Below are 19,998 nucleotides of genomic sequence, written 5' to 3' on the forward strand. Positions count from 1 at the left end.
ATGCGCACAGTAACTAGTCCTCCCCCTCTTCAATAATTCCCAGTTCAGTCAATAAAGTAAAAAAACACCAAGCGCTCATCAACTTGTAAGATATGTTTAACTACGAATTACATAGGAGTTAAATCATTAGGCCTAGCTGCGGGTTATCTAAAATGTGGCGGATTATTTGGAGCAGAAGGACAATGCTGACAGCATCTCACTCTGCACACATTGAGAGAACTTTCAAAACACGCACACATCTTCTGGGATTGTAAAATGGTCCTCTCTTAGATACTAACCCCCATCTATCACTACTCATCTCGAACAAAGGACGTTTCTCCACCAAGGCAGGAAGCTACCCTATGTCCCTAGGCACAGGTAAACCAGGGGATACATCTAGGTACTGAAACCATGCTACTAATTTACTGTACTGGAGGGAAATTAGGTAAAGAGAGCCTTGAACAGTGAGTTTCCCTCCACAAAGCGGAACTCAAAAGTATGTACCACCACTTATTACCCTGTTATTGGAGCTATCCATTGAATCTCAAATTGTAACGTTTTTCCTTGTAACTTTCCTGTACAGTTGTTGGTAATGACAGGTTAGCACCAAAGACTGAACTATCACCTACAGTGAATAACCTACCACCATAATTATATAACACGGTGTGTTGCTGCAAAAAGCTCAGATGGCTGGAGAAGAAACAGGCCAGATGTCCTAATTCAATTATCTGTGAGAAGACAGAGGGGGGACTGTGGGAACAGATTCAATAAGATTTTTGAGTCAAAGAAACTAGACCATGTTCACATCCACTAAGCATAATTAAAGAAAGAAAGAAAGAACTGATTGACCGCATCACATGGCTTTGAAAACATACTTGTGGTATTCATGAACCATTCCTTGTTTTACTGCTGAAAATAACAAAGATGTATGATACATGAAGGGACATGCGGCTAGTCTTGCGACACAGAAAAGGGGTCTCTTTTGCAAAAATAGATGTAGGCCTTCGTTAAATTACGCTAATACAGTGAACGCAATCTCTCATTCTGAAATAATTCCTAATAATCCATGGTAAGAAATACCACTGACAGGCTAAACGTACCACAATCTGTCCATTCAAGAACAGACCAACGCAACCAAAAACTTCAAAAGGTTTAAAAGGTTCTCAAATAACCATCGCCCCTCTTCTGTAATTAGTTGCATCACACGAAACAGTGGCGACCTTCAATCAGGCAGAGCAATCAGTGGTCTGTGAATTCCTCCCGTCTAAAAACACGACCAGGGGGCAGGGAGGGGACTCCGACCCCAGTCTGTGACACATTCTCGGGGGTGAGTGGACTAACTGTGTCCTGGGAGGAATGGGATGGAACTCACCACTCACTAGGATTTGAGCAAACAATAGCCCTAGCAATTGTTCATACGCCTTCCGTCCATGTCCACACGTTTACTTTGATGAAAAGCCATCTTATTTCTACCTGTGAGGTACCCGGTTTTATTTCACACCCACATTCTGCAACTTCGTTTGACTTTTGGGAGAAAAGTATAATTCAGTGCTACTATGTAAATACTGTAGCCTGGTTCTAGATATGTTTATGCTTTTATTAGCCAACTCCTGTCTGTCGTGTTATTAGTCTGACAGCCAGAAGAGTTGGCTAAAGCATATACAGATCTAGAACCTGGCAATAAAGGCTGCTAACTCAGTTCAATTGTATAGAGCACAAAGTCTTACTGAAGCAAAACAAACATGGCACTTAACCATTAACAGCTGGATGGAAATTACATTAGTAGTAAGTGGCGTGTTCTCCTCACCACAAAACATGGTCAATGAGCTGGAAAGAGGTAGAAGGAGTAAAAGAGAGGTAGAGAGAGAGAGGCAGAGAGAGTAAAACTGGACAATGTACATTTAATGCCCACCTGTACAAAAGGCAAAGAGAGAGTGAACATTCCGGGCCAGAGTAGTGACAAATGGACGCATTCCAAACCCAGCTGGGACCCATTCCAAACCTGATAGTGTGTTTAATCTCATCACATCCTCAGCCAGGCTGGGGGCAACATTGTTTCAGGCCAATAACAAGCTCACAGAATACCTGTCAAATCTTACAAAGAGGTCTACTTCTACTGGAAAATGATTGGAAAGAATGTAGATGTAGAGGTAGAGGTAGAATAACCTGAAAAAGGTCAGCAAGAAAGCTTTTCCCCTTTTATTCCACATTAGACCATGTAAGCAGATAAGTAGGTCAGGTCGGTAAAATAATAATACATATTACAAGATAAAGTAAAGAATGACCACACAAGAGGCTTCTCTCTCAAATGTCAGTTTCATGATCACCAAACGCCTCCCTGTGGAGCGTTAGGAGAACTACACTCTCAAATTCAGTCGCAAAACTCAAGAGCTTTTTATTTTATTTAACCTTTATTTAACTAGGCAAATCAGTTAAGAACAAGTTCTTATTTACAATCACGGCCTATCCCGGCCAAATGCGGACAACGCTGTGCGCCGCCATATGGGACTCCCAATCACGGCCGGATGTGATGCAGCCTGGATTCGAACCAGGTACTGTAGTGACGACTCTTGCACTGAGATGCAGGGCCTTTTGTGGCGCAGCGTTCCAGATGTCTGTGACCCTGAATCATCTCTTGATCCACCTGGGGGTGTTAGGAGGTACAGTTAATGTAACCATCCACACGCGCAGCAATCTCCTTTTGGAGGGCTTCTACCATCTCCAGCAACATGGCAACCTCCTTGGCCTTGTCCTCTTTGTTTCTGAGGAAGTCTTGGATCTTTTTCTCCAAGTCTGAAGCAACAAAGAGAAAATGAAGACCATGATTAGTCAATTCTTTGAAACAGGTGTGTTACTGCTGGTGTGGAACAAAAGCCTGCACACCTAGTGGCTCTCCAGGATAGGAGTTGGATAGCTCTGTTTTAAAGTCCTGAGACTTACCGTCAATTTGTTGGATTTTATCTTGAACGTCTTTTGCGACTTTCTCTGCCTCCATAGTAATGTTCTTCAGGCGTTCGTTGGCCACTTCATTATTGTTCTGGTTTGTGTTTCCCGTCTTTAGCCTACCAAACAGCGCAGTCACCTTGTCAAGCCCCTGGCAAATAAGTCAGAGAAAAACAAAAACCCATACCTATTTAGCATTATACTCACAGTATCACGACATCGTACCAAAGTGGTAAGTGAGTGGTGGTTATCAAGTGGAGACAACGTACCTTCTCTGCGTCAGTACCGGCACCTAGGGCTGCATCTGCATCAGCTTTGGCCTGCACTGCCTGCTCTCTGTTCATCTCTGTCTTGCTCTTCAGAACCTCAATCTCCCCCAGCATCTCTGGAGTTCTAGTAGAGTTCAAGTTAGTCTCTATGTTGTTCAGTTTCTTCTCAATCTGGGGACCATGACAAGTAGATCAAGCTATGAGAAAGAGTCTGATGGATGTTTAGACTAATACAAATACGCACCAGCAGGAATGGGTAGAGGGACAGAGACACAGAGAGAGGGAGCGCGAGAGAGAGTCTGAAGGTGTTAAGAGAGAATGACCTCTTTAATCATCTTGTCCGCCACTCCATTGCTTTCCTTAGCCTTCTCCAGGTCTTGCTTGACCTTGTCCTGTGTTTTCTCAGTGTCCGTCATGGTTTTCTTGAGATCCGTAACATCAATACCCTTGGTTCTGTCCCTAATACATTGACAACCATGGTACAAATATGGTCATTTAGCATGCCGGTTTATACAATGTGACAGTTACGCATATAAAAAAAACATGGTACTGGCTAACCTGATATCCTGAGCTTTCTCCAGCAGGTCCTGGGCTGTCTTGGCTTGGTCCTTCAGTTTTTTCAGATCCTCCTTGAACTCAATGAAGTTGGTCAGCACGCCCCGGATGTTCCGGATCATGGAGCGGATGTCGTCCGGGGAGCCCGGCAGCTGGATGGCCAGGACAGCCTTGACCAAATTCTCTATGTCCTCTGGTGCCACCATCTCATCTGTTAGCAGAGAAGTCGGCCACACAAGTCAAGTCAACAAATCACATTTTTAAGGGATCTTTACATGGAAAGTTCAAGCTTATATCCAGCCAACAATCACACTGACCTGTGAGGTAGTCTTTGACCCTATTGATGAGGTTCTTGGTGTCATTCTTCTCCCTCTTAAATGTCTCCTTGCTGTCAGTGATCTTCTTCTGTAGCTCCTCTGCCTGCTCATGGGTGCCTTGGGTCATCTGTCTGGCCTCATTGATCTGAACAGGAGAGATTGAGACTTGTGTTATACACTATTGTCTAATAAATATATATTTTTCCATTTTAAAGCAGAAATAAAGTAACACATCTGTAGAGTTTATTTGGGAACATGCCTTGATCTTGGAGTCCTTTAGTTTTTGGAGCAGGTCAATAAGGTCATTCTCTACTTGCTCAGCTGTTTTTGTGGCGTTGTGGCTCACAGGGAAGCTGCCCTTACACGTAGGACCCCCACATTCTCTCTGTCCCAGGAAGTCTCGACACAGCGCACCCCCACACTCTGATTTGGAGCATTCCTCATCGCCTGGGCCTCCACAGATCTAGGAGGAGCCAAAGAGTGGAACATGGTTTATATCCAAATATTTCCATACCTGACTACCAAAATGGTGCTGGCAACAACTGAAACAGACTGCCGTTCACGCTAACGCATCACTCTATTGATGCATGCAGTGCAAGCACTACAATAAGGGACACTCACGTTTTTGTTGAGTTTGGCCACACTCAGAGCCTTGACCTTCTTCTCCAGCCCCTCCATGTCTCCCAAAATGCTGCAGCTGGACAGATGGTCTTTGATTTCCTGCCGTGTGTCCATGGAGTTCTCCAGGGCCCTCTCGGCCTCCTTCACCTTCTTCTCTTCAGCCATGAAGTCTGCATGCTGCTTCCGGATCTTCTCCAGGGCCTCTGGATCAGCATCAAAATAAAAGTCCACACAAATCAAAAACCCTTTACAGTTGATCACATTACATTATATAGAGTTGTTCTCTACACACAGTGAAGTTACAGTGAATTCAATTTTATTTTGTAAACAATATGGCCATATGTACCCTGCATTTCCTTTAGATCTGGTGTTGGAGCCTCGCCGATTTTGTTCCTTAAGTTATCCAACAGCATCTTGAACTCGTGGCGGATGTTGTCGATCTCAGTGTTCAGAAGAGATGATGAGTCCACGATGATGGCTTTGGGGTCTATGGAGTCTTTGAGCTTCCTGTGAGGAAGAAAAATGTGTACAGCTCCAAGATTACTGCTAACATACAGTGTAAATCATGTCACCTCATGGTTCAATATTCAGAAAGGTTGTTTACATACGAGATTCTGACACACAGCTTCTCCACGTCTTTCACCCGAGGTAGAGATCCCGTTGTCAGGTTCACCAGATAGTCCAGCTCGGTGTGCATCTCCAGCATTCGTTGCCACTGACGACTGTGTCCAGGCTCCAGCTGTTCGCCGTGGTGAGGGATTAAGGTGCGCATCCTCTGGGCGGCACGGTGGACGTCGGTGACGTTGTCCGCCCACAGGACGGCACAGGGGTGGCAGGGGAAGCAGGCGGGGAAGACTTGGTCATACCCAGGGGCACACTCGTCACAGAAGATGCCCATCACACCAATGCGGCACAGACACTCACCCGTCAATGGGTTGCAGGCGGGGCGGTCGGTACCCTCCATGTTACAATCGCAGGCTACGGAGACGTGATAAGGAGGGAAGGGAAAAGTGTCCATCATTATTCTTTTACGGTGAAACACTATTGTCTCTCTTTCTGGTGCTAGAATCTAAAATACCCGATACTTAGCCATTTATCAATAATCACTTTCGGCCACAACTTACAAACACACTGCAGGTCAGGGTTCCCAAAGTGATTTTCCCCACACTCGTCACACTGTCTTCCTCCAAACGCAGTACGACACTGGCACTGACCAGTCACCTAAAGAGTCAAATATGAAGACTTATATAGTTTGGATTAATAAATATCTCATTGTGCCATGCTTTGACATAGAATAGTATAGGTCACTGTCAGGTCCATAATTATTGGCAACCTTGATGAAGATGAGCAAAGAAGACTGTATAAAATCAATAACACAAATACTGAGCTATATTGTACGCTACATTTTTTAATTATTATTTTATTGTATACTAATACAATTGCTCAGAGAAAGGGATTTTGTTTAAAGGGGAGGTGCAGTCAAAAACGTGATTTCTCGGTGTTTTATATACTCTGAGCATACAAAACATTAGGAACACTCGTAATATCGAGTTGCACCCCCTGCCTTTTGTCCTCAGAACAACCTCAATTTGTTTGGGTATGGACTCTGCAAGGTGTCGAAAATATCCCACAGGGATGCTGGCCCATGTTGACTCCAGTGCTTCCCACAGTTGTATCAAGTTGCCTGGATGTCCTTTGGGTGGTGGACCATTCTTGTTACACATGGGAAACTTGAACATGAAAAACCCAGAAAACAAAATAACACCCAGCCAAACAAACTGACATTTCAGGCAGTCTTTTCAAACAGCACTTACACTAAAATTGCATTATCATCATTTTCACGATATTATTCCAACCTCAGTGTGCAAATATACACTGAGTGTAAACAACAGGAACACCTGCTCTTTCCATGACAGACTGACCAATTGAATCCATGTATGATCCCTTATTGATGTCACCAGTTAAATCCACTTCAAATCAGGGTAGATGAAAGGGCGGAGACAGGTTAAAGAAGGATTTTTAAGCCTTGATACAATTGAGAAATGGATTGTGTATGTGTGCCATTTAGGCCAGATCAAAGATTTAAATGTCTTTGAATGGGGTATGGTAGTAGGTGTTTTTCTCGCTCAACAGTTTTCCGTGTGTTTCAAGAATGGTCCACCATCCAAAGGACATCCAGCCTACTTGACACAACTATAGGAAACATTGGGCCTGTGGAACAATTTCGACACCTCGTAGAGTCCTTGACCCGATGAACTGAGGCTGTTCTGAAGGCAAAAGGTGGTGCAACTCAATATTAGGAAGGTGTTCTTAATGTTTTGTACACTGTATACAAAACACAAGAAAATCGTGTTTTTGACCTCCCCTTTAAACCAAATCTTTCTTCGAGCAATTGTATTAGTATACTATAAAATAGAATTTTCCCCAAAAATGTGGAGCATACAATATAGCTCAGTATTTACACTATTATTTTATACAGTCTTTTTTGCTCATCTTTAACAAGGTTGCCAATCATTTTGGACCTGACTGTATACAGTAGAAGTCGGAAGTTTACATACACCTTAGCCAAATACATTTAAACTCAGTTTTTCACAATTCCTGACATTTAATCCGAGTAAACATTCCCTGTCTTAGGTCAGTTAGGATCACCACTTTATTTTAAGAATGTGAAATGTCAGAATAATATGTCAGAAGTTTACATACACTCAATTAGTATTTGGTAGCATTGAATTTTCCAAGCTGTTTATTAAAGGCACAGTCAACTTAGTGTATGTAAACTTCTGACCCACTGGAATTGTGAATTCTAAGTTAAATAATCTGTCTGTAAACAATTGTTGCAAAAATGTATTGTGTCATGCACTAAACTTCCGACTTCAACTGTGTCTTTATTTATCCATTATCCAAGTATGTAAAATGAAGTGCTAGGGAGTATAGAGGCCATGCCTTGTCACAGTGGTTATTGAAGGAGTTAGCAGGGTCACATTTGCACGGTTGACACCCGGACTCTCCCTGAATGTTCCAGAAGCCGGTGGCACACTCGTCACACAGCGTGCCCACCGCACCCGCCCGACACGGGCACTGACCTGTCAGCGGGTCACAGAAACACGGGCTGCCCAGAGGGCACTGGGTCACATCCGTCCCCTGCCGGTCACAGGAGCACTCTGGGGAACACGCAAACAAAAATAAAGACAGTAAAACACACATGAATAGCCACATATCATATCCAAACAGTCATGGGATTTGATGACGATTTTGATACTGTGTGTCCCTGCTATACCTTTGCAGTCCTGGGCCAGTGCGTCTCCATAGTAGCCAGGCTTACAGCTCTGACAGCGGGGTCCCTGGGTGTTGTGGAGGCAACGCAAACACTCGCCCGTCACACTGTCACACGCGTCACTGTCAGCAGGGTCGATGTTGTTGTTACAGAGACACTCGTCGCAGCCGCCGCCGCCCGGCGCGGTCAGGCCGCCGTAGAAACCAGCGGAGCAGGCATCGCAGCGGAGACCTGAATGGAATGTGGGCGGGGAGGTGAAACGTGGTTCCAAGGTCAGTATTGAGCAGTCAAACTATCCAGTAGCTTTCATCAAATGTTGAAAAGAGTGCACACGCACGCGCAGGAACACACAAACACACCTGTGTGTCCAGCCAGGCAGTCACAAGTCAGGCTACCAGACTCTGGGTCCTTGTTGCAGGTGCTGGCAAAGAACCGTCCACTGGACTGAGTGTCAGGACACAGACAAGGCTTACAGGGCTCCCTGGAGACTGGGTCACCAAAGTAACCCTCCACACAGCTGGAGCAACCAAACACACAACATTCATTGTTCAGTCTGATTGACACTGTGTGCACTGTACACTGGCAGATCTGTGACTGTAGAAATAATGATAATCAGAGGAGTTGGCAAACATAGATATCGAACCAGGCTATAGATATGGGTTGATTCTAATAGGGAAATGAATAAACGAATGAAAGAGCCTTCACCTCTCACAATTGTATCCGGTGGAGTGCTCCCTGCAGTCCAGGCAGGCTCCAGTGTCCTGGTCACACAGTTCAGCCAGGCCGTTGCAGTCACAGGGCCGACACAGCGGGAAGCCGTAGTACCCTGACAGGCAACGATCACAGCGTCGCCCGCCCACCTCCATACGACACGGACACTGACCTCTGACCTGGTCACACAGCTCCGCCACTGCACCGCGAGGGTCACACTCACAGGCTGGAGGAGGGGAGGTGGGAGGGGGATGGAGAGAGAGAATATCTTCTCTTATTCAGGAAAAGGTTTGGTCACAATCAGAACTCAACAAAGACCTCACAGCATCTTTTCAAACACACATACATATATATATACATACATATATACATATATATATACACACTATGGTATGTAACCATAGAATGTAACAATAGGAACCCGTTGTCATGGTGACATACGTGCACAGCCGTTGGGTCCGAAGCCGAAGTTCAGGGGGGCGCAGGAGTCACAGCAGCGGCCAACCACGTTGGCCTTGCACTCACAGAGCCCTCCGAATTTACTGCAGTAGGGGCCATGAGAACCCTGGATGTTACACCTGCAAACTGGAGACACAGGTAATGGCATTACCCATACACACTTTGGCTTTTTTAAGGGCTCGGAGCTCAGAGCTAGCTGAAAACAAGTGCTGATTTATGTTGCCAGAATGAGTATATACCCACAGTGTACACTGTGATAACGTGGAGATATTGTTAAATGTAGGCCAGGCTTTACTCACGCATGGCACCGTTGTGTATGCGAGCCGACAGGCTTCCAATGAGGCCATAACACACATCAGGCAGGGTCTCCTGCTCAGCAGCCAACTCAAAACAGCGGAATCTTCTGAACGAGTCCAGCTCACTCTGCGAACACAAGTCCTGCACAGACTCCATCTTAGGGATCAGACCCATCTAGAAACAGGAAGTTCATGGGTTTAACCGGGTACCTCAGAACACTACATCTCCCATGACAAATGATATTATGATACAAATGATCATGTGAGTGGTATTCTCACTGAGTCGATGAGGGTATGTGAGCTGGACTGAGGGTTAGAGTTGGTCTGCTTCCTAAAAGTGATGTCCACATAATATCTTCTTCCCGCGTTCAGACACACAGGCGTATCCAAAATGGCAACCCTGGGGACAAACACACAATCATAATGTTATCAGACTTAGGGGTATGCAGGTAAATACTGTACAATTCACCTCGGGTGTGACCTCAGGTTGAGATTGGTGATATATTATGATAATGAGTGCAGTTGCCTTTTACCTGGCAGCCCCAGGTATGGTGAGGGTTTTCTCCCCTTTCGGGTTAGTGGGACAACCTCCGTCACCAGCCAATAATGGAACAATGTTCACAGAGGCCATCCAGTCATCTGGCGACTTCAGAGACCAAAGTAAGCACAGTGTCCAACTTTGAGGGCACAATAAATACAAGCTCAAACTCACACAGAAATGATTTCACACAAACACACATCAACACGTACAGCGTGTTTCCATGGTTTCACATGTTTTTAGTTGCTATCGTTGCCCTCACCTCTGGTTCATAGCGGATGACTAGATGGTAGTCGAGGGACGCTGGGAGGTTGTCCACAGTGAACCTAAGCCCAGCACCATCCAGGACCCGCACAAATCCTGGGCCGGTCCAAGTGATTGGCACATCTGGTGTCCTCTCCCGGGGCACAATCTGGAGGGCTGAGCCCGGGTCCAGGGGAATGGACCTCTGATGGAAAGAAACCCAGTGTGAGTTATTAATTAGTACTACATCAGTACTGTGTAAGTAAGGTATTGAGCCATTGCTAGTACCTGTCCCTGTCTTCTCCTCCTGGCTTGTCTTTTGCTTCTCCTGGTCAGGACCAAGCGGCCATTTTGATATTTGATGTCATAGCCCTGCTGTTTGTAGTATTCCTCACACACAGGGAGGTCTGTGGGTTTCAACTGGGGGAGGAACACACACAGACATCAACTTAGGGTTTTTGAATTGCTGCCAAAATCCAATATCAAAAGTTTGACACTGAAGCTTTCCATCCACAGCCATTTGCCACAATGCTGGAGGTCAGATGTCACACTCAGGCCTCACCAGAGAGGAGGAGCTCTTTCCCTCCAGTGGGGCAGCGTTCTCTGCCTCGTACAGGTAGTAGTCTAGAGCAGCCAGGAAATGTCCAGGGGCAGGATCACCACAGCTCCGGCCCACCATGTTTGGCAGGCACTGACACTGGCCGTCCAATGAAGAGCACCTGTGGACATAACAGACAGGGAGATACAGCCAATCAGGTTGGACAAGGGAGCAAGACAGAACGTGCTTAGCCTGGAGTGTATTCTATTTCAGAGGTGAAACGTTCAGAATGTTTTCATAGAAATGTATTGAGTAGGACATGAGTGTTTCACCTCACTGAATAAACCCCAGGTGTTACGTCAGTTACGTGAAGTAAAGGTCTAGTGTGGCCTAGGTAGTCTAGCGGTCTAGGCAGCTGCTTCCAGTGCACATGTACTGCTGCAGCATGAGTTCAAATCTGGCCCACTGCTATTTCAGCACACTCTTCTCCATCTTTCAGCTCTGTCCAATACACCAAGACTTAAAAATATATACACTACCGTTCAAAAGTTTGGGTCACTTATAAATGTCCTTGTTTTTGAAAGAAAAGCACATTTTCTTGTCCATTAAAATAACATAAAATTGATGAGAAATACAGTGTAGACATTGTTAATGTTGTCAATGACTATTGTAGCTGGAAACGGCTGATTTTTAATGGAATATCTACATAGGCGTACAGAGACACATTATCAGCAACCATCACTCCTGTGTTCCAAAGGCACGTTGTGTTAGCTAATCCAAGTTTATCATTTTAAAAGGCTAATTGATCATTAGAAAACCCTTTTGCAATTATGTTTTCACAGCTGAAAACTGTTGTTCTGATTAATGAAGCAATAAAACTGGCCTTCTTAAGACTAGTTGAGTATCTGGAGTGTCAGCATTTGTGGGTTTGATTACAGGCTCAAAATGGCCAGAAACAAAGAACTTTCTTCTGAAACTCGTCAGTCTATTCTTGTTCTGAGAAATGAAGGCTATTCCATGTGAGAAATTGCCAAGACACTGAAGATCTCGTACAATGCTGTGTACTACTCCCTTCACAGAACAGCGCAAACTGGCTCTAACCAGAATAGAAAGAGGACTGGGAGGCCCCGGTGCACAAATGATGTTTTACACACGTGCTGCTGTAGGCTCCTCCATGGTCACAGTCGCAAGGTGAGCAGGTGTGTACAGTGTTCCCCAGACCCCAGTAACCTGGCTAGAGAGAGAGAGAGAGAGACAGCAAGAGTGAGATAGAGTGAGAGAGATCAATCAGGTCGTTGGTGGCAGTCATTTTATGGTAAGAGCTAAATCACAATAAATGTGACAGAAAGAATCAACTCCATCACTACAACAGTGGTTGTCATGGACACATGGTCCTACCAGACATTGGTCACACAGGGGTCCCATGGCGAGGCGCTGACATACACACTGGCCTGTCACCTGGTCACATGGGTAGGGGGTCAGGACACTACCCAGGAAGTTACACCTGCACCCTAAACACAGAGGACCAATCAGAGAGAGGGATGAACCACAGGGAGGCCACCATGGATATAGAATGAGTCAAGCAGATCTGCTTCTTGGTAAAGATTCTTACTCTGGCAGCCAGTGGGATCCTCCTGGCTGAACCCGTAGAAGCCAAATTTACAGCGATCACACCTGTCCCCCGCCACGTTCTCCTTACACACGCAGCGGCCCGACACGGGGTCGCACAGGCCGTTATCCAGGGACCCCGTCAGGTCACAGTCACATGCTGGAGCAGAGGGAGCCAATGAGATCCACCGTTAGAACAGGATGGAGAGAGGTTGAATGACGTCATCGATGCACAGCGTCATATAGGATGACATCAACGCAAGGGTCTATTGACTGCACTTCATGGGAGTAGTACAAGACTTACAGGGACAACTTCATATAAATCATTGGCAGATTATTTGCTTAGACCAAAAGCCCAATCTAGATCTAAACCTGCTAGAAGCTGACTTACGGATACAGCCCCGAGGGTCTTCCACGGAGAGCTGGGGGTCCTGGTAGAGATAGGGTCGGCAGCGTTCACACTGGGGACCCATGCGGTCGTGTCGGCAGCCGTCACACACCCCCCCACTGACCCCCCCACTGGCCTGGTACTGGTCTATGTCGAAGTGACACGTCTCCGAATGACCGTGACAGTTGCACCCTAAGTGAAGAAACAAACGCCGTCATAATACTTATACAATTTAATACACTCCCAATTATACCATTTTCCACATAAGCATCTCGGGTTTGAATCCCAGTCAATTCATGCATAAACACCAGTCAAATAGTAAATAGCCCATTAAAGTGCATTACTTCTGCAGACATGTGGGTCAGTTTGGCCGGCCGGCCTCCAGGGGACATCATTGTAAAAGTCCTGGCATCTCTCACAGTTTGTGCCCACAGTGTTGTGTTGGCATACACAGCGCCCGTGAATCTAAGAGAACAAGATCAGAGACATACGGCGGTAAACAATACTCGAAGAACCCCAAAAAGTACTAAAACAAAAACGTTCAGGATTCAATGTGGCCATTATGGATACAGTACAACTGCTACATTCCCTTTCTGCGCCATTCTCACCATGCCAGGCTCATTTAAAACGTCACCCCGGGTGCCATCCACGGGCATACACATGCTGGCATGGCCATTGCAGAAGCAGCTACCGCGCACCACCATTTCGTACAGGGCATAGTAGTACTTCTCCTGAGGGTTCCTCTTCTTCCGCCCCAGTAGGGTGTCACCCAGGGTGAACAGATGGGTGAAGTTGACCCGCAGGTTGGTCAAGGTGATCTGCTCTGAAGGGGAGAACATTTCAAACGGGTGAAAGTGTGTGTTTTTTTATATATTTTTTTGAATATACGTATAATTCTACATTGTTCCACCGATGGTAATAATGCAATGAAAAGTATAGGAGCTGTGTCTAACCTTGAATATGGGGAGCATAAGGGTTCTCTATGTCAAAGCTTGGATCTAGAGCCTTCAACACCACCTGTAATGGAATCATTGATATGTGCCATAAGTTTGGTTATTGTGTTTTACGTGTGTGTGTGTGTGTGTAAGTCACTCTAGATAAGTGTCTGCTAAATAACCAAAATGCAAACGCGTGCGTGTTTGTGTATCTCACCTCTCCGTCAGTAGATGGCTCTGAGGCGGAGTATCTGCTGTCACAGATGACGTCATCGGTGCTGTCAGCCGGCCCTTGTGAGACCCCAGGGAAGTGAGAGGCACAGTCCTCGGCAAAGTAGCGGAACACCTTCCAACTGTACCCGTAGTCTTTGGACCTCTCCACCAGCATGGCGGCAGGACGGAAACTCTTCAAGGTCAACAAAAGGAAATATTAGCACTCTGCAGGAAGTGGCGGTGCAGACAGAGCGAAAATGGTTAAGAACACTGTGTTATTGTTTGGCTGTGAGAGGTCTTAGACAAGGGGTGTTAGATACCTTGAAAGTGAGGACAAGATGGCTGAACTGGAATAGTGTCTCCAGATCCAGCCGGATACTGACTTGATGAACCCCTATAGTTATGGATGGATAGTGGTATCAATGAATGTTGTAAGAATACATTTACTGGTGCCAAGGCCAAGGTTTTTTGTATCAGGTGTAGTCCAAAAGTCCCTAAAAAGGGATTTTCCATAGCTGTCATAGTATAGTATGCTCTAGCCGAGCCATTCTTAAGGTGTTGGAACATTCTTGCTCACCTCTTGATATGATCAGACTTGGTTTAAATACATGCGTCAAATACTTTCAAGTACTCCGGCTAAAGCTCACCTCAAATACTTTCACGTAAGTAACATTATGTTTTTGACCCAGGCCTGGCTATCATACAAACAACATCTGGAGTGAGACCCACCGTTCTCAGACTGCCACCACTTCATCTTGCGCTCAGGGCCAAAGGTGGTGATGACGTTCTCAATCTGGTGGCTGTCTTGGTTGTTGTAGAGGTTGTAGGGCTGCCTGGAGTCACAGTTGAAACACTTCTGCTCATCCTGAGAGAGACAAATTGGGACATTTTCCATTTTGTTACTCAAAATAAAAGAGTGGTTTTACACATCTAATTGGTTTCTCATGGCGACAACTTCAATAACTGAGTGAGCGATTAAGTTGCAGTTCTTGTTCTACAATTAGTTCTTAACTGCCCCCCCCCCCCCCCACAAAAAAAAGGAGGCAGCATTTTACGAACAAACGTAACTTATAAAGCCATAAGACCACAAATCATACAAAAGTGTATGGAACTTCCATGTGATGGTAGGCGTGTGAGGACAAGCATTCGCAAACACTGGAATAATCCCATTAAATCAACTCAGTCAGACAAGGTATGAACCAGAGGGCATCTTAAGACTACTGTTATTCACAAATGTCAATCGGTAGTTAGAGAACAACATTTGTCATGCATCTGTTCTGACTAACTAATAACAAATTGAATCAAATAAAGAACCAAAATGAACTCGAAAATGACATGCAAAAGAGGAACACACCCCACATACCTATCACCTGTCAAGGGAGAACAGGGGGAAGAGCTGCGAGAGACAAAAGGAGGAGAGACAGAAAGTGAGGGAGAAAGGAGAGACAGAAAGTGAGGGAGAAAGGCAAAGAGTGAAAAAGATATAAAAGTGAAGGGGAGTGAAGGGGAAGCAAGAGGACTATACAAGCAATCATCATAGCGAGAGCAGAAAAATTAGTCCCAGAGCATGTTCAGGGAAAAGACAGGTAATGACCTATAAATGTAGCAGATCAAGACACGTCTGCAGTATGAGGCATTTTAAGGGCGAGCCACAGAGCTGTCAATCAAATGGAGAGAGTTGTTCTAAAACAACACTTGATATACTATTCTAACCTTCAACGTCTGGCTTAAAACCTGTTGAAATTCTGTAGATAATACTGACCAGGTTTTAGTAGGTTACTTTCTAAATGTAATCAGTTACAGTTACTAGTTACCACGTTTTTTTCAAAATCTGATAGTTACTTTTGGATTATTTTTCCCTTAAGAGGCGTTAGAAGACAAAAAGGATCCATCAAACGCATTTGGTGTGTCATCATAGTGGTCGCTGACTTGTGGTCAGACTCGCTCAGGTGAAATAAACATAAACTTGCAAACTTTTTCAATGCTGAACTAAATTTCATTGAAGAAACTAAGGCGTCAATGTATTTATTTTTTCTCGGAAACATCCTTTTTGAATTTAAAAGTAATCAAATAAGTAATCATCTAGTTTTCTAAAGTATCTGTAATCTGATTACAGTATTTTTTTCTGGTAAATTAACTGATGAGCGTTACAATTTTTTTGTAATCAGGTTACATGTAATCAGTTACTCCTCAACCCTGGTACTGGCAAGCCTGATGTCTTTTTGCATGGGATCACAGCTTTAGTACCTGCACGCGTTTGTCAATCTGTCTGTCTGCATTTGTGGAACATATCTGTTATGACATTAGTACTGTGTACAGAGACAGGTAAACATATGCAGACAACACTGCCTTCAACACCACGTCTCTAGTTTGTATATAGGAACGGCGCACCACAGAGCCCTCCTATCAAGGTTTAAATCCTGACCTCCAGGTATCCGAGGATGCAGTAGTTCTGGGGCCCGTTCCGTCCACAGGTGGAGGAGGCGGAGAGCTGGGCAGCGCGGCCCACCATCAGGTCCCCCAGCTGGGGGTGACAAGAGTTGACATCACAGTCTTCCTGGAGGAGGGTCCCAGGCACCAGCACTGGAACAGAGAAACTGGACAGTCAGAGGGGTCAAGAAAGTAAAAATGTTCTTATCCTTTTCTTTGCCTTTAACCTGTTTAGTGTTTGTTTATAGATTAATACTAAATGTAATACAGGATTCCGAATTAAAAAGTATGATGTCAAGGCTGCACTATAATAGCTAGATTATGGGAGATAATATTATGAGTATTGTGCTATTGTACTATTGTGCTATTGTACTATTTGTTTTGGAAGGGTTTAAACCCTATGCTCACAAATGAACAGCATAGTGAACCAGACAAAAGGATAGACGCATTGACTATAATTACAGTATGTGTAAGCTGTCATTATGTAAACATTACAGGTCATTATTAAACACTTGTGTGCTTTTGATTATATCCAGACACTGTAATCATACACAAGCCAGATGTTGTCCTTCATTTCATTTTCTAAGTAAACATTTTAAGTCAATTACAAGTTGTTTTAAAGACATGCAGTCTTTGATGGGGCCCTTACGAAAATAAGTATTTTATTAAACAGAAATAAAAATGAACAAAAAAAACTAACTAACACAACTTATAAGATGACCAAAGTCACTTTTTATAACACTCAACATTTCTACTTGACAATAGTAAAGTTGTCCATACATGACTAAAATGATATCCACCATTTTGAATATTAGGGAAAATATGCAAATAAAAATGTCTCCCGCTAGAGAAAGCAAGTGCCAGCAAGTGGAAATATTCTCCATCAGTGTGCAGCAAGTGATCACACGCCTGTGGAAAAGAGGACTCATGAACTATAATGGCAAAGAGATTCTTCCTGCCAAAAACTAGACAATTTAATCCTGCCCCTGTTGAAACAAATAGCTGTGAGGATCTGTTTTTTCCTTTTTCTGCTACATGTGATTTGCCTGTCATCAATTCAAATAGTGCCAAAGGAAGGTGCATGCGACTTACACACTAGCAGGAACAGAGAAACCATCCTGCAGGTCGTTGGCTGCCAGACCTACTGAGCGGTAGAAAACAACCCAGAGTGTGAAAACACAATATATTTCCTAGATATTACTGCACTGTTGGAGCTAGAAACATAAGCATTTCCAATGAACTTTGATTGGATTTTGAAGACAGAGTCACCATGTTTTCAGTTCACTGGACCCAGATTAAGTCTATTCTCTGACAAAGAAGCCAGACTCAATAGAGATGCTCTAATGGAGGTGCTTTTAAGTCCAAGAATGAATGGACCAGTGAACCAGGCCAAAGTGGTTATCACTGTCAAGGGGAAGGCAGTGAGAGGGTCTGTAAAAAATGCATTAGTCAGGTCTTGGTCATAGGTCAGACATTGAACAACACATGAACTGCTGCATTGAACAGAGTTCAAACAAACAGAGACGGAGAGTGGAGAGTTGATGTTCTGGACCTTTCTACCAGTACAAGTAGGTGAGGGAATTCACGTTATCACAGATAAATCAAGGTTTCACCAACATGCTGATAAATAGGTCCAGACATGCTGGGTTGGCCATTCTTTTGGCCATCATGGCTGTGCCCCTATAGGATGACAATGCCCCCACCCACAGGACACGAGTGGTCACTGAATGGTTTGATGAGCATGTAAATGATGTAAACCACATGCTATGGCCATTCCTGTCTCCAGATCTCAACTCAACTGAACACTTACAGTATGAGAGACACCAAATGATGGAATTTCTCATGGAATAATGGTGTCACACCCCCTCTAATAGTGTTCCAGACATTTGTAGAATCGATGCCAAGGTGCATTGAAGCTTGTTCTGGCTCGTGGTGGCCCAACACCCTATTAAGACACTTTATGTCGGTGTTTCCTTTATTTTGTCAGTTACCTGTATATCGTCACAGCAAATATAATCCTGCAGCAATAGGATTTGAACGTTTAGTCCATAATGTTACTTGATCGGTGGTTAGGCTATCAGCTGGCCAGAAGTAGGCTACATGAAAAGTCCAATGCTGTTAATATAACTGTGTTACTGTGGGTTTTCAGTAAATCATCTGCATTTGCTGCAGCGCAGGACAACTCTCAACACCAAAAGAGTGATCAAATTAAAATCCTAAACTACCACATGTTTAGGCAATGTATTGTAAACACAAAGTGGCTGCAACAGTAAAGTTTACACATACCACAGAAGCCAGTTGCTTCATCAGTAAATATTCCGATCATTCTGGTGATGTGATATTAGCTAAGCTGTAATGCCGTTGGTGGTGTGACTGATTTGACCGTCTCCTTAATTGTGTGGCCTACTTTTCTCACATCGTGGGTCATATAGCCAATTCACAATGGGAGACTTCAATGCATGGCAGCAAAAATAATACGCCCAAGGGACTACAATGGAATGTACAATGCCGTATATCACTGTTCCCTGCAAAAGTTAACCCTCAAGGGAGGAATGAACCTCAATGGGAATGTATGAGCCTCAAGAGATAGTATGCGGATTTACTCTAGGCTATGCTTCGACTTGCATCATGGAACCAATCCATACAGTAACTCAAATCTCAGGTGAAAAACAGTCGCTAGAATTGAACGTAAAGCCAGCTAACCAACATAATGTAGCTGACATTGCCTGAATGCACATCAAACAGCCATTTAACATCATATATAAAAGATTGTTGGCAATAATGTAGGAAAAAAAGACTAACTATGTTCATCTTTTCTTGGCATTGTGTTATCACTAATTGCATGAAAACAGAATATGGTTTTCCATACCTCTGTACAGCAGCAATGATCTTCTCCAACAGTGTGCTGCGGCATCGAATGAATATCCCACAAAAGTCCTCAAAGAGGAAACAAGATGTCTTATCTCAAATACATCACACTAAAATGACTTCAGACCAAATGACTGCCAACTACTCATGGGAAAATGGTATGAGACTTATATTTGAGATCTATGTGATACCTATATTTGATAAGTGATCTACTGCACCAGATTTGCCTCGAGCCAATTTCCAATCGAGTATCTGATAAAAAAAGGGATGATTCTCGAACAAAACGCACGTCCCATTCAAAGCTTATTACAGACTGTATCATAAGATCGGTGCAACGTTACACTAGCTTTCTCATATCACAACGCAGACAGTAGTAGTACTTACAGTATGAGCAGTCTTCCCTGTATGCTACCAGAATCAGCGCTTACCTGCTCCAGACCCTGACTGCGATTAGAGCGGTACTGACATGGAGTCTCAGCATGTAAGAGCACACCTGAGCGCCATACAGAGAGAAAGAGAGAGAGAGAGAGCAGGCCAAACGAAGCCCCCGGGGGTGCAAGTGAAGGAGAAGAAGGATTAGGTTTCATTCAAAGCTGACACATCCCTCTCTGAGTTATAGCTGAGGTACAGTACAGCAAGAGGGAGGGATTTACCTGCACAAAGACATGGAACACAGAGTGCACACAGAGTTACTGAGGTATGCTCACCTTCCCTGGATGTAGTACAGTATGAGTTACTGAGGTATGCTCACCTTCCCTGGATGTAGTACAGCATGAGTTGCTGAGGTATGCTCACCTTCCCTGGATGTAGTAC

At 44.4% G+C, this 19,998-nt stretch overlaps 1 protein-coding gene across 10 annotated transcripts; it reads right to left on the reverse strand.

Annotated features, from left to right (window-relative positions):
* Positions 1 to 1,964: 1,964 nt before the first annotated feature.
* On the reverse strand, positions 1,965 to 19,787 carry lamb4 (laminin, beta 4). 10 transcript variants are annotated; one of them, XM_014148131.2, is made up of 36 exons: positions 19,614 to 19,787; positions 19,187 to 19,222; positions 17,410 to 17,458; positions 16,313 to 16,470; positions 14,617 to 14,752; positions 14,208 to 14,281; positions 13,892 to 14,080; positions 13,693 to 13,756; positions 13,348 to 13,562; positions 13,084 to 13,204; positions 12,743 to 12,931; positions 12,356 to 12,511; positions 12,142 to 12,254; positions 11,898 to 11,977; positions 10,768 to 10,924; positions 10,494 to 10,625; positions 10,225 to 10,410; positions 9,958 to 10,070; positions 9,704 to 9,824; positions 9,428 to 9,599; positions 9,111 to 9,254; positions 8,664 to 8,895; positions 8,318 to 8,475; positions 7,962 to 8,189; positions 7,628 to 7,845; positions 5,809 to 5,905; positions 5,293 to 5,662; positions 5,031 to 5,191; positions 4,685 to 4,887; positions 4,323 to 4,526; positions 4,064 to 4,208; positions 3,750 to 3,957; positions 3,515 to 3,650; positions 3,192 to 3,362; positions 2,920 to 3,073; positions 1,965 to 2,772 (listed from the first exon to the last, which is right to left on the reverse strand). In XM_014148131.2, exons 1-36 carry the CDS (start codon positions 19,770 to 19,772, stop codon positions 2,633 to 2,635), a joined length of 5,589 nt encoding a protein of 1,862 aa, XP_014003606.1. In that variant the 5' UTR covers positions 19,773 to 19,787; the 3' UTR covers positions 1,965 to 2,632. The 10 variants fall into 10 exon arrangements, with proteins under 10 accessions (XP_014003606.1, XP_014003611.1, XP_014003609.1 ...); XM_014148136.2 differs by having other exon boundaries at positions 17,410 to 17,461; positions 19,187 to 19,254; positions 19,614 to 19,742; XM_014148134.2 differs by having other exon boundaries at positions 19,187 to 19,254; positions 19,614 to 19,706.
* Between the last annotated feature and the right edge of the window lie 211 nt (positions 19,788 to 19,998).

The sequence above is a fragment of the Salmo salar genome, chromosome ssa16 (genome assembly GCF_905237065.1).
Source record: "Salmo salar chromosome ssa16, Ssal_v3.1, whole genome shotgun sequence".
NCBI classification, from domain to species: Eukaryota; Metazoa; Chordata; class Actinopteri; order Salmoniformes; family Salmonidae; genus Salmo; species Salmo salar.